Source organism: Orcinus orca, chromosome 10 (assembly GCF_937001465.1).
Source record: "Orcinus orca chromosome 10, mOrcOrc1.1, whole genome shotgun sequence".
NCBI classification, from domain to species: domain Eukaryota; kingdom Metazoa; phylum Chordata; class Mammalia; order Artiodactyla; family Delphinidae; genus Orcinus; species Orcinus orca.
In genome coordinates, this window is record NC_064568.1 from 100,701,388 (window position 1) to 100,716,670 (window position 15,283).

General features: G+C 43.4%; 1 protein-coding gene across 2 annotated transcripts in view; it reads right to left on the reverse strand.

Moving 5' to 3' along the window:
* The window catches only part of DSP (desmoplakin), a 42,478-nt gene that overhangs the window by 18,703 nt on the left and 8,492 nt on the right, over positions 1–15,283 (reverse strand). For both annotated transcript variants that reach the window (XM_004281052.2, XM_012537186.3), the window contains exons 2-9: positions 11,203–11,302; positions 9,707–9,855; positions 8,827–9,001; positions 5,717–5,845; positions 3,894–3,944; positions 2,835–2,996; positions 2,214–2,318; positions 258–353 (exon numbers count right to left, since the gene is read on the reverse strand). In XM_004281052.2, the coding sequence (XP_004281100.2) occupies positions 258–353; positions 2,214–2,318; positions 2,835–2,996; positions 3,894–3,944; positions 5,717–5,845; positions 8,827–9,001; positions 9,707–9,855; positions 11,203–11,302 (967 nt within the window). The remainder of the gene's footprint in view (positions 1–257; positions 354–2,213; positions 2,319–2,834; positions 2,997–3,893; positions 3,945–5,716; positions 5,846–8,826; positions 9,002–9,706; positions 9,856–11,202; positions 11,303–15,283) is intronic.

Consider the following 15,283-nt stretch of genomic DNA (forward strand, 5'->3'; position numbering starts at 1 on the left):
TTCAAGGATTATCTTCCCTACGAGCCTATCTGATAGGTGGTTAAAGGAAAGAATTTGAGCAGAAAGTATATTAACTTATCTGAGAGCAAGAGGCTACTTGAATGATTGGTGACCAATCTGTGCTCCTCTAAACTAAAAACCAATAAATAGTTTTCATGCCATAGTGTGAAGACTGTTTTCAGTGCTTTTTCAAACACATTCGGAAGAGAAGCTGTGAAGACCCAAAAGACAATTAAATGATTACTAGGTATAAAAACCTGAAAGTAGGCAGCATTTTCTTTGAGATGAACATCAATGCATTTGGTGATCTGAAGAATCCAGCTCCACTGTGTCTGGAGAGTATCCATATATGCCTGAAACAAGAAAACAGCAGCTGTCTCTCCACCGTTCAGCCATAGAGAGGCATCCGTTATTTCATAGATAGGTGAGCCTGAATGAAAACCATGAAGCATTTCTTATCTAATTCCAAATCAAGCAAACTTTTTCTAAAACTTGAAACCAGAATTTCCCAACAGGGCACTCTTGCTTTGGTAGAAATTAAATTTTAAAACCAATTTTGGGAATTCCCTGGTGGTCCAGTGGTTAGGACTCAGCACTTTCACTGCCGTGGCCCCGGGTTCAATCCCTGGTCGGGGAACCAACATCCTGCAAGCTGGGTGGCCAAAAAAACAGAAAAAACCCCAAAAAACAGCTTTAACACATGGATATAATTAGGAGTATTAGTCAAAATATTCATCCAAATGGCATGGCTACTGACCAATCAAAACAGACCAGTCAGAACAGGGATAGCACTGGGGCAGCAAGCCCTGTTCCTGTACCGCTGCTAGATCATGCGGAGGTCCAAGGTGAAACAGAGCAGGACACAATGGTCCTTGCCCCCCATGTCCTCAACCTGCCTTCTGTCTGTGAAAAAACTTTAGCCAAAGAATAAGTTTAATCAGAGAAGTGAGAAAATGCAGAAACAAAGGAACAGTCCAACAAGACTAAATAACAATAGTTTATTCATTAAGCTTAGTCAAGGACCTTTAGTTCCTCCTCAAGGGCTATAGATAATATTCTGAACAATATCCTGTGAGCTGTCCAATAGAGACTGAAACCCACACCCGGTGGAAGAAGTGAACTACATGATGACCAGACTGTAGCCATGACATAAGCTGCCACAGTTCTAAGAACTGGCCTCAAAGAAATGGGGACAAACCGATCCTGGAACTAAAGACTAACTGCACTTAAAACAATCAAGATGACGCTGATCAGACCACGGCATGACAAATTTTCAGATGACTGTCAGAGCTGACTGTGCTGTTTCGACAGGTAGCCCCCTACCCGCATCGATAAAAGCTCTTGGCCCCTGATTGTTAAGTAGGGAGAGGTGGCCTTTGGACAGGTTGCCGGCATCCAAAATAAAGGACACTTTCCTTTCCACCAACCTTGCCTCTTTCTTAGCTTTTTTTTTTTTTTTTTGCGGTACGCAGGCCTCTCACTGTTGTGGCCTCTCCCGTTGTGGAGCACAGGCTCCGGACGCGCAGGCTCAGCGGCCATGGCTCACGGGCCCAGCCGCTCCGTGGCATGTGGGATCTTCCCGGACCGGGGCACGAACCCGTGTCCCCTGCATCGGCAGGCAGACTCTCAACCACTGCGCCACCAGGGAAGCCCCTTTGTTAGCTTTTGAGCAGCAAATAGCTGGACCGCCCCTACTTTCAGTTACAAAGGTACCTGCCATGAAGAGGGCCTGTGGGGGACGAAGGCAGTGATGCTTACCAACTGATACGGAAGTATCTGGATTTTTTTAAACAATCAAAATGGTCATACCAGTGCTACCAGCTAATGTCAGCCTTGAGCACAGCCCAGAGATGGCAGTCTAGGGCAGAGGTCAGCAAACTACAGCCCAAGGGCCACATCCGGGCCACCACTTGCATTTATAAATAAAGTTTCACTGGCGCACGGCCACAACCATTCATTTACATGTTGCTATGGCTGCTTTCACACTACAATGGCAGAGTTAATTTCAACAGAGACCAAATGGCCTGCCTGTCTAAAATATTTATTATTTGGTCCTTTCCAGAAAAAGCTTGCCAACCCCCGGTCTAGGGTATTGATAAAATCAACTTGTCACGGCTTTATGCTGGGTCAGAACCGCTCATCTGTATAGTCTTATTTTTTGAAAAGGGTCCCCTATTTTCCCCTGATGAGAATATAAATCTCACAAAGCCCACCTCGATTTTGTCTGAAGCTGGATGCTGACTGAGGACAAGTTGGTCACTTTCTTGTTTAAGCTTATTGAGCTCTTTTTCCTTAACTTCCAGCTGACTCATGCGTATCTGCGAATAAAAGAAAAACAAGTCCTGTAGAACAAGTCACCGGCAGCCTTCCATCCCCCCCGCCATTGTTAAAGGAAGTCAAACACAAAACTGCATTTTGGAAATGAATAATGTCAAAGAACTGCATTACGTGTTCCTCAAGAACCTTAGCATTTTTAAGACCAAAAAGGATGTCTGAGATCATCCGGTAAGCAGCTGAGGCCAGACTGGTGACACGGCTTGTCTGAATTCACCCAGGTGAAGGGACAGAGCTACAACACATAGTGAGATTTTCTAATTCTCGGTTCTAAGCCACCACACTCTGCGGTACACACACTCGAGGATGTCTGACCGAACCAATCTCACGCCGTCTGCTGTCTTCTGAGATGCTAAGCCCTGCACTGCCTCTCTTAGGTCACGGAAAAGCCTTCAGAAAGGAATGGTTTTTCACGACCACCCCGCTGAGGCTGCATCACAGGTGGCCGATTAAACGATCACAAGTGCTTTCATCAGCACCGCACGACCCCCGGGGCTTACAGAGAAGGCCTCCTGCTTCTGAGCGATGTCGGTGTTCCTGTCGCTCCAGTCGTACAGCAGTTCCTCCTCTTCACAATCATTGATCCACATGATCTCTTGGGACGTGGCCTGAATGATGTTCTGCAGCTGTCGCAGGTGGTCCATCCTCTCAAAGGATATTTTCTGCACAGGAAGGTCAAAGCAGCGTTAGGACAACAATATGCAAATGAATGATGCTCCCTGCAGATTTCACAGATAAACCCTCGGTGATCCCTTTTACCAACAAAAATCCCAAGAATTGGTCAAATGTTCATCTTTTGCATTCCCTGATCAGCTGGTAGGTGAAAAGGACTCACCCAGACTTAGGATGAGTAAGGGGTCAATTTTAGATTCAAAGAAACAGCCTAATCCAGAAGGGTCTTGATTCAGACACTGGTGTTTGGCTTCAATAATTAGTTTTAGATTATATAGAGAAAACAGATTATTAAAAAAGATAAATCAAGCTTTTTCTGCCCTCTCCCACATCCCCAAAAGTCAAGGGGCCATCATCTTGGAAAATAGTTGTGTCACCACTGGCCATGTTATTTAAATAGTATCACTGCCAACAAGGAAATACTGGAAAAGGGAAGACAGGGTGACACAAATAGGCAGAAGAATGGACATATCTCTCCTTATGAGTCAAGTAATTGATTCAGTTTGTCATAAAATGGTGATGATGGTCTGATAAACCTCTCTCTAAGGAAAACAAGTCTTACTTTTGCTTATACTTCCTAAAAAGGCTACAGTTCACAAGTGGAAAAGCTTTATGGCTTTAACTGCAAGTACTTAACAAGTGCTAATTATGGGACACTTAAACTTGCAAAAACTAAGTACTGTCTTCAGAAAAAAATTCTTTTCAAATTTCCTTCTAAAGGGAACACAGCAGTAGAAATAAAATCAGCATCTATAAGCCCCTTGGTACACTTCCAGGCACTTCCTGGGTCCTTAGGGATAACGCCAAGCAGGTGCTTTATCCCCAGGTCCACATTTATACAACCGAATTGCACTGAACACAGAGCCTTCAGAAATAAGTCATCTTACCAGCAGGTTTTCATACTCCTCCTCCAACTGGTAGATTGCAGATTTTTCACGCTAGAAGAAGACCAACAGTGAGTAATTATTTAATTCCCCTTGAGGGTTTATATAAAGAGAACAGCCCTTCTAAATCTCCTTCTGTCAAATACATACTAACTTCAGATTCCCTGGTGGAAAGAAGAATTTGCTCTATGAAATCTTTCACCCACAGGGACCTTTCTCAGTTGATCTAGAGGCAAACCTCACTGGCCTGGTGGTGGCATCTCTAAAAGGAAAGGGCTCATCACTGTCGCTTAAAGAATCACTGTTAAACAAACTTTTAAAAGTTTGAAAATATCATTTAGGACTCCTCAGATCTTAGAGAAAAGAGGGAGAGATCTGATCAGATACTCAGGTAGACAAAAGTAGGCAAAAAAAAAAAAAAAAAGGTGGAAAAAGTGGGGATGAGCATCTCCGGGCCACGTACAAAAGTCAGTGATTTACTTTTTTTTTTTTTTTTTTGCGATACGCGGGCCCCTCACTGCTGCGGCCTCTCCCGTTGCGGAGCACAGGCTCCGGATGCGCAGGCTCAGTGGCCATGGCTCACGGGCCCAGCCGCTCTGTGGCATGTGGGATCCTCCCAGACCGGGGCACGAACCCGCGTCCCCTGCATCGGCAGGCGGACTCTCAACCACTGCACCACCAGGGAAGCCCCAAAAGTCAGTGATTTAAATGGCACAAATGAACTTATCAACGAAACTGAAACAGACCCACAGACATAGAGAACAGATTTGTGGTTGCCAAGAAGGAGAGGGGTGGGAGAGGGCTGGAGGGGGAGTTTGGGATTAGCAGATGCAAACTAGTATATACAGCATGGATAAACAAGGTCCTACTATAGAGCACAGGGAACTATATTCAACATCTTGTGATAAACCGTAATGGAAAAGAATATGGAAAAGAATGTATATATATATGTGTGTAACTGAGTCATTTTGCTGTACAGCAGAAATTAACCCAACATTGTAAATCAACTATACTTCAATTCTTAAAAAGTCAGTGATTTAAAGTGTAGAGATCGGGTGGCCAGGTACTTAAAATCAGATGAATATTTTAGGCTGTAATCTTGGACCCAGCTTCAAGTCAGTCCTTTCAGCAAAGGAAAAATGTCAGGATGAGACACGATTTCCTTATTAGAAATACAGTTTAATTACCACATAGGAAAGGCTTCACCAAGGACTGCACCGAGGATTCACCAAAATAAAACTAGAGGATTGTCGCATTTTCTCTATTTGAAGAGACGGTCTGCTTTGTGCAGAAGAGAACTACCACCCCTCAGAACATGCATGTACCAGTGGCATAAACGAGTGTGTGTGTGTGTGTGTGTGTGTTTAGTCCTGGAGGGTTAGCGCGATCCCTAGTCGGTCTTTCTGATTCCACATCCCCATTTATGAAATGGGATTTTTAAAAATTTCTAGGGAAGGATAAATTAGCAGTTTGGGATTAACAGATACACATTACTAGATATAAAATAGATAACCAACAAGGACCTACTGTATAGCACAGGGAACTATGCTGAATATTTTGTAACCTATAAGGGAAAAGAATCTGAAAAAGAAGATATCTATGTATGTATAACTGAATCATTTTGCTGTACACCTGAAACTAAGACAACACTGTAAATCAACTATACTTCAATTAAAAAAAAAATGCCAAGATTAAAAAAAAATGTTCCAGTCTGGTGGGGAAGAAATCCCAGACTCATGTTTCAGCCCAAACTGCCTGGGATCAACTAACTACAGCATCCTTCAGTACACTCTTGGAAGACTCTACAATGAAATGTTCCAAAGTACCAGGTCGGCTTTAATCTTGTCCAGCTGCCAGCGGTAGTCCCCGATGGCGTTGTGGATGGTCCTGTGGCTGCTGATGTGCTGTTCCACCGAGGCCAGGTCCACGCCCCAGGTTATCATGTCCATCTCCGCCTGCCAAGGGAGAGAGAGCGGGCCCTTCAATGTCTGACCCCCCTCATCTACAGCATCATCAGGGGTCGGGTACATACACAGGGACATACAGAGCTTCCACTGAGATACAACTGAAGCTGTAAACAGTCAATATTTTTGAAATGAAAAAAAAATTGTAAAGGCTTGGAATTCCCAAAAAGCTAGTGAGGGCTGCCCAACACAGTAATAAGTTGGGGGTCCCCTCAACTTATGTGTCCCTAGCTCAAGATGGGCTGAGGAGAGATGATTCCAAAATGAGATCCTTAAAACCTAGATCGCGTCCTCTAAAGAAAAAAAATCTACCTGTGCACATGCAGGTGGCCTGTGTGTATAAACAGCTGTGGGTGCGCACCTACGTATGATACAATGTTACAAGATACTGATAGACGTTTCAATATTCAGTTATTTTTAAATGTGCATTAAGCTCAGTCAGGTACTACTTCCCAAGCTAAACAGTTGACCCAAGAGAAGTTTTCATTGTTTATTTCTTTAAATTGTGTTGAGCAATGTGATTTTTGACTCTTTAAATCCAGAATTTAGCATTGCCTTTCGGGATGCAAAACTCCCTATGACCCATTTCAAAGAGAAGTTACAATATATACCCAATGCCTTCATTTCAATGAATGTTGGCAATATGAAGATGGTGGATTTATGTTAGCGTTTTAAAAATTAAATCTAACTTTCTAATTTGAGTCTCCACTACTTCAATTTAAGAATGCCACACAGTAAGAATCAAACATTATTTCACAAGATGCGTACTGTGGCGAGTCTATTGTCTTCCTTTTGCGTGAGCTCATGTAAATTTCCAAATCACCTGTGTCATCTCTCGGACATGCTGAGGGCAAACATTCCAGACTGGTATTGCGGCAAGAACATTACACACATTGTTCTAAGCCACATCCATGTTCTCATGTACTTGGCGAGCCTTCAGAAAGGGCAGCCACCAGACAACTGCAAGTTACCCAGGACTCTGACCTTTCTCTCCCGTGGCTCATTTCGACTTTAAAGCAGAAACAAGCGAGTACACTGGGAAATTAATGAGATGACCAGGCTCCCGATCCCACCTCTCATTACCAGCCAGGTGTACAGTATCTGCCCCATCCATCAGCAGAAACACAAATCAGGGAAACACAACCCTGGCCCAGGAGCTGTGTGACTGCGTACGGACTGTGCCTCTGGGGACACTTCTCCCTTATCAGCTGGCCCTACAGCTCAGTCCCCTGGGAGTGAGAGGAAGAATGCAGGCTATGCTTAGGGGAAGAAGGGATAAGAGGAACGCCAGAGCAAACAAGCAGCAAGTGATAAAACTGCTTCTAATCCCTTTGAAACCCTGGGGGCTACCTGATCTGAAAAGCAGCGGCTCATCAGTTGCATCTGTAAGAGGGGTGCACCCCACCCCCTCTCCCCACCACCCGCCATGACAGAAAACTGAGTCCACGTGATAATGCCGTTTTCCAAAATTTTAAAATGCTGAGCTACAAAAGATTCTTACAAAGCTACACCCAACATGAATACAGAAAATGACAAATTATGAGCTGTCATGTTCTAGAACTGTCAGAGTGACTAAGAAGAAATGAGGGAATTTGCCATTTCGTAAGTAATCTGGTTCAAAGGCTGTTTCACCTAACGTCTGTCACTGGTCACTGACCCTCCCCATGCAGTCCAAGCCCCATGAGCCCGGCCCAGCCTTCTCTGCTGGCTCCGTTCCGCAGGGACGGGAGTGCCAGCCCTCCCCCACTCCCATCTGAGCAGGGTTTTAGCACAGCTCATGCAGAAAAATTTAGCATTGGGCTGTATGTATCTTGTTTTCTTCGATAATATTCCTTTTCAGGGCTATGGGACATAAGCTTTGAACCTCATTTTCTGGCATGCTGCCAAAACATAGTAACTGCTCCAGAAATGTGTGTTCAAAGATTAGAAGGGGCTTGGGAAACATGCAAATAGGTTTGTATTTAGGTTTCTGGGATGACAACAGACTCTCCTCCTCTACAAACCCCACCTTCTTGTAAGCGCTATAAAGTCTTTATAATACGTGGGAGAAAAGGTTAACTGAATGAATGAATGCACACATGCATGTTTAGCTGCATAAGCCTTCACACGTGCCAAAGAACACCTACAGAAATCTTTAAGTGGCTGAGAAACTTCAGAACCACTGCTAAATTGGTCCAACAACAAGTAATGAAACCACTCTCTCCAACAACAACAACTGCATCTCTGCACAACTGATCATTCTAACACGCCCACCTCCTCACGAGAAGGACAGCTCATCAGAATCGAGTTTTCATTACAAAATTCCCATCTACATTCATTACAGCACATAATTACTACATAAAACAACAAACCAATAATTAGCACTGAAACATCCTTTGTAGAAACTCCAGTTCTAGGGAAAGGCTCAGCACCTCTGGTGCCAGTATTTCACTTCTCTCCCACAGAAGTGATGTCATGATTGCACAAGACAACTGACACTTCAAAAATATAATAAGGTTAGGCAACCAACGAGACCAAACCAGAAGGTCCAGTTTTCCTGCGTGTCCAGCTCCTCCAATTTGTTAATATTTTAAATGAACCTCCACAATGTTCGCTTTTTTTCTCTTAAGCACCTCTCAGTAACACCTGAAGAGCTCAGCGATGAAGTTTTTTGGAGCATGAACTACCATAACAGATCTTCCAGCTGTGAACGGTGAGAACTAGATTTTCACCATCTAGCAATTCAGTGATACGTGTTAAATATTACCTACGTGATAAAGTGCGACTATAAAGCAATGAGGCTGGTTCCCTAAGCCACACGGGGAAGAAAAAAATCCCTGAATTTTCACTTATTTCAAAGTAAAAGAATATGAGGAAATGCCGAAAACAGCACGTGGTTGCTGCCAGCTGACGTCCCGACCCCCATCCCGCCAGGTCTGCACACCTGGCCAGGATCTCTGAGAACCAACCTCCTCCCACCGGAAGCTGCTTACCCTCTGCTGCCGCATCCACCCCAGACATTCGCTGGTGAGGCGCTTGGTGACTTCATCCCACCCGGAGCCACTCTGGCAGGTGTACCCTCCACCTCCCTTGGAGCTGGCCCTTCGGCCTCGAGGGACACTGATGGCTTTGTAAAGGGCTCGCATTTGCTCCTGGAGCTGCAGCAGTCTGAAAGGAAAGGAAAACAATCACACCACTGCCGGAAAACAGCCCATGAAACATGTCCTGGCCAAACGGCCCCCTCAGTGTCAGTATAGAGATCACAAATGTTTTACTCATAGATTTTTTTTTTTCTTGATCACATGCAAAGCCTTAAATATTCTGACGCTCCAAGCCTGAAGCACCACAGCAAGTGTAACTGCCTTTGCCCAACCCGGCAGCATCCTGTACCTTCTCACAAGTTCCACCCTGGGAATTTCCTAGGACCATGCGCCCTGGGTAGTGTGATCTCAAAATCAGACTACACACCTCTGCTTTAAACGGCATTTTCAACTCTGTGAGTCTCATTTCTGTATGCATTAAACTGAGCTGGACTTAATTTTAGACTCTTCAAAGTCAATCGCTGTGCCAAAGGTCTTTGCTGCCCCCTAAGTGGAAGCACAGTGAACGTCTCAGAGCAAACTCAACTCTTCAAAAGAAGCACGCCCTCTTGGGCAGGTCTGTTTAGTTCTTCGCATGGCAGCTTTGTGATTCCACGACAGATGAAGGTAGTGGGTTTGGTCAATTTGTATTAGAGACACATTAAGCTCTAATACCAAGCAAGGGAGCCCTTTCTGGGGAATATCTGTGCTTTCTTCAGGGAAGACCTGGGTCAGGGGATTGAGTGCAACTCCACGAGGCCTGCGGGCACCACGCTCACTCTGTGGGCAATACCTTTTCTGATAAACATCACAGGGCTGGCCCATCTGCCGCATCTCTCTAATCAAGCTTTCGGTAATTTCCATCTGATCGTTGGCCTGGGCAAAACACTCGTCCAGTTCTCTGCTCTGCGCCAGCTGTATCCCATCTCCGTACTTCAGTTCCTACAAGAAAGAAGTCACATGAAGGAAACACATAATACTGGAGAGAAAAGCTTCACGCGTATTACTAGAAGCAAAAGCTTCCGCTATAAACTTAAATATTATAAGTCCCCTGCCCCGTTCCACGGAAGTGCAAAAAGTCTCTAACTGAAAGTTGTCTTATTAATTTGAAATAGGGAGGTAAATTAGGGAGATTCATGAAGCAAAATGTGTAGCCTATATTTTAAATTTTCAGACCCCTTTAAAAGCATATTCAGAGTGCTGACCTTTCTTTTACTTCAGTGTTAAATGCCTATCTTTCTTATTTTCACAGGACACTCATCTAACTGTAATTTCACTGTGATAAGAACACTGTACCAGATGAGGTCTTTTTTTTTTTTTTCTGGTACGCGGGCCTCTCACCGCTGTGGCCTCTCCCACTGCGGATCACAGGCTCTGGAAGCGCAGGCCCTGGAAGCGCAGGCCCAGTGGCCATGGCTCACGGACCCAGCCGCTCTGCGGCATGTGGGATCCTCCCGGATTGGGGCACGAACCCGCGTCCCCCGCATCGGCAGGCAGACCCTCCACCTTTGCGCCACCAGGGAAGCCAGATGAGGTCTTTTTTACACACAAACTGAGCTCTTCCTGCAACTTGTGGGAGATAACTTTTTGGTTCTTAAAAAGAAAGCTGTCTAGTTAATTGTATTGAGCCAATCAATTTCCTGGTTTTGATGATGGGTGATACTTAGTGAGATGGCCACCTTTGTGGGGAGCTGGGTGACGGATACTCGGAAAATATCATGGGTCTCGTGCCTTCTAAGCCTGTTTCAATAAGATCCTAAGTTATCTCTGTAACATCAAGAAATACTGTGAGCTTTCACGAATGTTACCATTTCCCCTCAATTTTCAGTTGCTTATTTATCCATATTTTGTAATGTTTCTCATGTAGAATTGTTCTCACAAGATGGTAAATTTTCCTGAAAAAAGACATTCAATTGATGGTGTACATCACAACCCATGACAATCCAGTGACATAAACATGTCAGGTTGCACCTCTAGGAAAAGAAAGCATTACAAAATCAGAGAAATGACAACAGGTTGTTGCAATTCCAAAAGGGTGTTAATCCGTAGTGTAAATATTTGTTGGGAAAAAAACTATGTGAAAACTGGTTCCCATTGTTAAGCCAACATTGCAAGTAAGTTAGGAAGCTAGACATCCCGCTCTTGTCTGTTTTGAGAAAAAGCATCCCTAAACACTAGCAGGGCGGGGAGAGAATGCACAGGTCAGGGCTCTGAGTCTAAGTTAACCAGGAGCAAAACCAGGTACAAAACCAGGTGTGGACAGTACTTTAGGAGAAAAAGAAAGCTTACCGGCTGCACGATCAGCTCGGCTCGCATCAAACAATCCGAGCAGTTCTGCAGAAGCTCCTGGATGGTGTTCTGGTTCTGCCTGGACATCGTTCCGGTTTGACTGATGAGCAAACACAAAGAAAGAAAATATGAAACTTTTTTTTCAATTTTGAACTCATTTTAAACTTTCAAAACAGCTGCAAAAACAAGACAAAAACACTTCAGTAGGCCCTTTACCCAGACTGCCGAATTGTTCACATTGGCCATGTCTCTTTGTTCCCCTTCCCCCTGTATGCATGTATATCTATTTATAGTATATATACATTTTTCTGAGCCATTTGAGAACAATCACGCTTCTTTATCCCAAAATATTCCAGCATGTATTTCCTAAGAACAAAGCCATTCCATTATATAACCACAGTACAATTACCAAAAGCAAGACATTTAAAAATGATGGAATACTATTTTCTAATCTACAGAAATTTTTCCAATTGTACTAACCTTCACACCAAGTTTTTTTTTTTTTTTTTTTTCTGGTGTAAAACCTAATCCCGAAATACCCTTTTGAGTTGTGAAAACACATTTCCAGCATCTTCTCTGTCACCCCTCTCCCTTCATCCCACATCAATGCCATCACCAGTCCTGGGAAAGGTGGCATCAGACCCAGAGCTACAGGGTTTCATTGACCAGTCTGGCTGAGGACAATTGTAGGAGACGAAAGAAAAGCTTATTCTGCAAAAATATTTTCTGCAACCAGAAAAAGCTGATAATGGTAAAGGAAGGATGGGGTAAAGAAAGTGATGGGAAATTTAAATATCTTTAATGCAAAAAGAAGCCACTTTTCCTTTCAGGATGACCCCAGAATATTATCCTGTACAATGATGCTCACCCACATGTGTATGTCAAATGTAGTGCTATTCTGGAAGACAGGTAGCAGAAACCTTAAAACGACCGTGGTATTTAAGAAGAATGTTGTAGATATTCTACATTTTAAAGAAAGAGATTATAGAAATTCAGTTTGCTCCAGATACAAGTAAAAAGAGTAATCTATCATAAAACAAGTCTTACTTTTTAATTTGCCAGGATACATTATGCTACAGCACAGCCCGCTACGGCTTAGTTTAAGAGAGATTTAAAGCACATTAAATTATTAACGTTCAGGAAAGGTCTTATGAATGTCCTACAAGAAAGCTGAGTTCCTCCAGGGCTTCTGAGCTACCAGCCAGGCCGGCTTGAGCTTTCAGATAAAACAGACGCCTGTTCAATGTACTGAACTTTCTTTTATGTGTGTCTGTGTCAGGAAGGGTGTCTGTGTGCGTTTTAAAGAAAGAATTTCCGGACTTCCCTGGTGCCGCAGTGGTTAAGAATCCGCCTGCCAATGCAGGACACACGGGTCCTGGGGGCCTCCGAGCCCTGGTCCAGGAAGATCCCACATGTGGCGGAGCAACTAAACCCGTGCACCACAACTACCGAGCCTGTGCTCTAGAGCCCGCGAGCCGCAACTACCGAGCCCGTGCTCCGCAACTAGAGAAAGCCCACGCGCAGCAACGAAGACCCAAAGCAGCCAAAAATAAATAAATTAATAAATAAATTTTTTTTTCTAATTTTTATTTTATTTATTTATTTGCGCCAGGTCTTAGTTGCGGCATGCTTGTGGGATCTAGTTGCCTGACCAGGGATCGAACCCAGGCCCCCTGCATTGGGAGCTCAGAGTCTTAAGCCCTGTGCCACCAGGGAAGTCCCAATAAATAAATTTTTTAAATAAATAAATAATGAAGAAAGAATTTCACTGTTTAAAAAAAACGTTTGAAAAGCACAGGCTGTACTAGGCAGAGATAGGGTAAAGTCACAAGAATGTGGGAAACTTCTCCCACCGCCCCTTGATTCCGCCTCATTTCACATCGGACAGGCGCTTTCTCTCTCTGCCGGCCAGGCTTCCCTGCAAGCCAGCCCTGGCTGAAAGTATGTGGGTGAGAAACCAGCTCTCCTGGGAACCAGTGCCAGGTGAGGCCGCAGCTCCTCCAGGCAGGCCCTGGCACTGCCCACCCATCAACACCAGGGCACCGCACACACACACACACACACACACCCCCCCCGCATGAATGCTGCCCTTCTCTGCCTGCCACTCAGAATCAGACAGGAAACCTGGCACACTTCTCGGATTGCTGAGATGTTAACAGGACTCCATCCGTTGTCAAAACTTGTGCAAAATTCCACTTGACTTAGAACACTTTCCAAAATGCACCCATTATAACAGGGAGGAAAGAAATTCAAGAGACAAAGGGAAAAAAAGAAAAAAGAGAAACAAAGGGAGAAATACAGAAACATCACTGAGAAGTCTAGGATGGGTAAGTAATTAGGGAGGTCCTGTGTAATTAGATTTGTTTTCTTTAATGAAGGGGCATGAGAGGCCCTTTCTTCTGAAACATTTAGTAATTCTGGTCAGCAGTTGGGTTCAGAGGGTGATTCCCACAGAGAATGCCAGTCCCTTGCATACAAAGGAAAGGGCTCTCTCTTAGCACAGTGGAAAGTCAAGAGTTTCTGAAATGATTTAATAACGTGTGCTACTGTAAAAACTAACACAGTGAGTGCTAAGACAGAGGGAGATGGGGAAACTGGGTGAGGTGTAGGAGAACTCCCTCTATCTCTGCAGCTTTTCTATAATCCTAAAATTATTCCAGGATAAAAATGTACAAAAAATAAAAAAGAAGCAGAGAGGCCAAACTCACTTGTGAATGAAAGTTCCAAAGTGTATACACAAGTCTTTTAAAAATGAATTTATGACACTAAATTCATTTGCCAACAAAATATGAAACTCTTCGGCTCTTTTTACCCAACTACTAGAGTAGTTAGTTACATGACACTTAGAAATGAACTAAGGAAAAAGAGGTGAGGCAATTAAACGCTGGCTTAAAATATTGGTGGACTTGCACTTAAAAAACAAAAAGGTAAAAAAAAACAAAAACAAAAAAAACACCAAAACGGTAACTTCATATGCTGTTAATGATACTGGAAAGAATTATTCATGCTTCACCAACAGGCCTATGTTCACCATACATGCCCTTGATAGCCACTAAAACCCTATGTGTTTGCCTTGGCATTTTAGGAATAGATTAACAACCGTCTACACAAAAATCTAATCTTTCTAAAAGTAAAAAGAAAGAAAAGCTAAAGTGTTAGAACAATGTAATGAAGAATCTTTGGTATTGTGATTTGTCTGTAGGAAAGTATGATCTAATTAACCAAATTTCCTTAGGCACAACTTTTCAAGACTGTGTCTGGTCCTTAAAGTAAGATCTACATGTCCCGTTTGTCATCTGTAAGCATCTCACTTCCGTCTGAACATCCTTGGGAAACAGACCATCAAATCGAGCAGGTGGAAGGACAACTCAGGCCCCTGAGGTTTATTGATGAGAAAAGAGAATCCACCTTCACATTTCAGCTTGCTTGTCCCCGCCCAGTGAAGGATCCACACAGAAATGACTGTACTTAAATTAAGAAGGACATGTCCGTGGAGAGGATTTCGACTCACTAGACACTCACTCAGATGCTGTGCAGGGCTGGACCCTTCAGCAGGAGAGCCAGGAGAGCATGCTTCAGGGAACACGGGCATTTTGTGTGTCATTCAGAACTTTTTAAGTCAAAAATCATATTTTTTCACATAATTTTAGGTCTTTTGTCGTTTACCTCAGAAATATTCTAGATCTCAGTTTTCTCATCTTTTGGGCTAGGTGCTAGCTAAGATTTCCTTAGCTCCTTTGATCTGTAACTTTATTTTATGAGACCACCAAACTCACTCCTCCTACTGAAAATAATCTAAAAGTCTATGTTCTGTGTAAAGGTAATGAAGTTTCCTCTTCATACAGTGCAATTTGGGAAAATGCAAAATTCCATCATATAGGAAGAAATCATTTTAAAATAAATACTTATTTAACAAGCATATAAGGACTTTAAAAATCCCTAGCCTCAAAGAAATTTTCAACACTGGTACGTATTGGTATTAGGGGTGCAGAGATTTTAAACCATGTTAGGAATTGAACTAACGAGGTCAGAGTTCAATTTTTAAGTCCCATTTCCGTGTCATGGAAGATGAAAGAAGTCA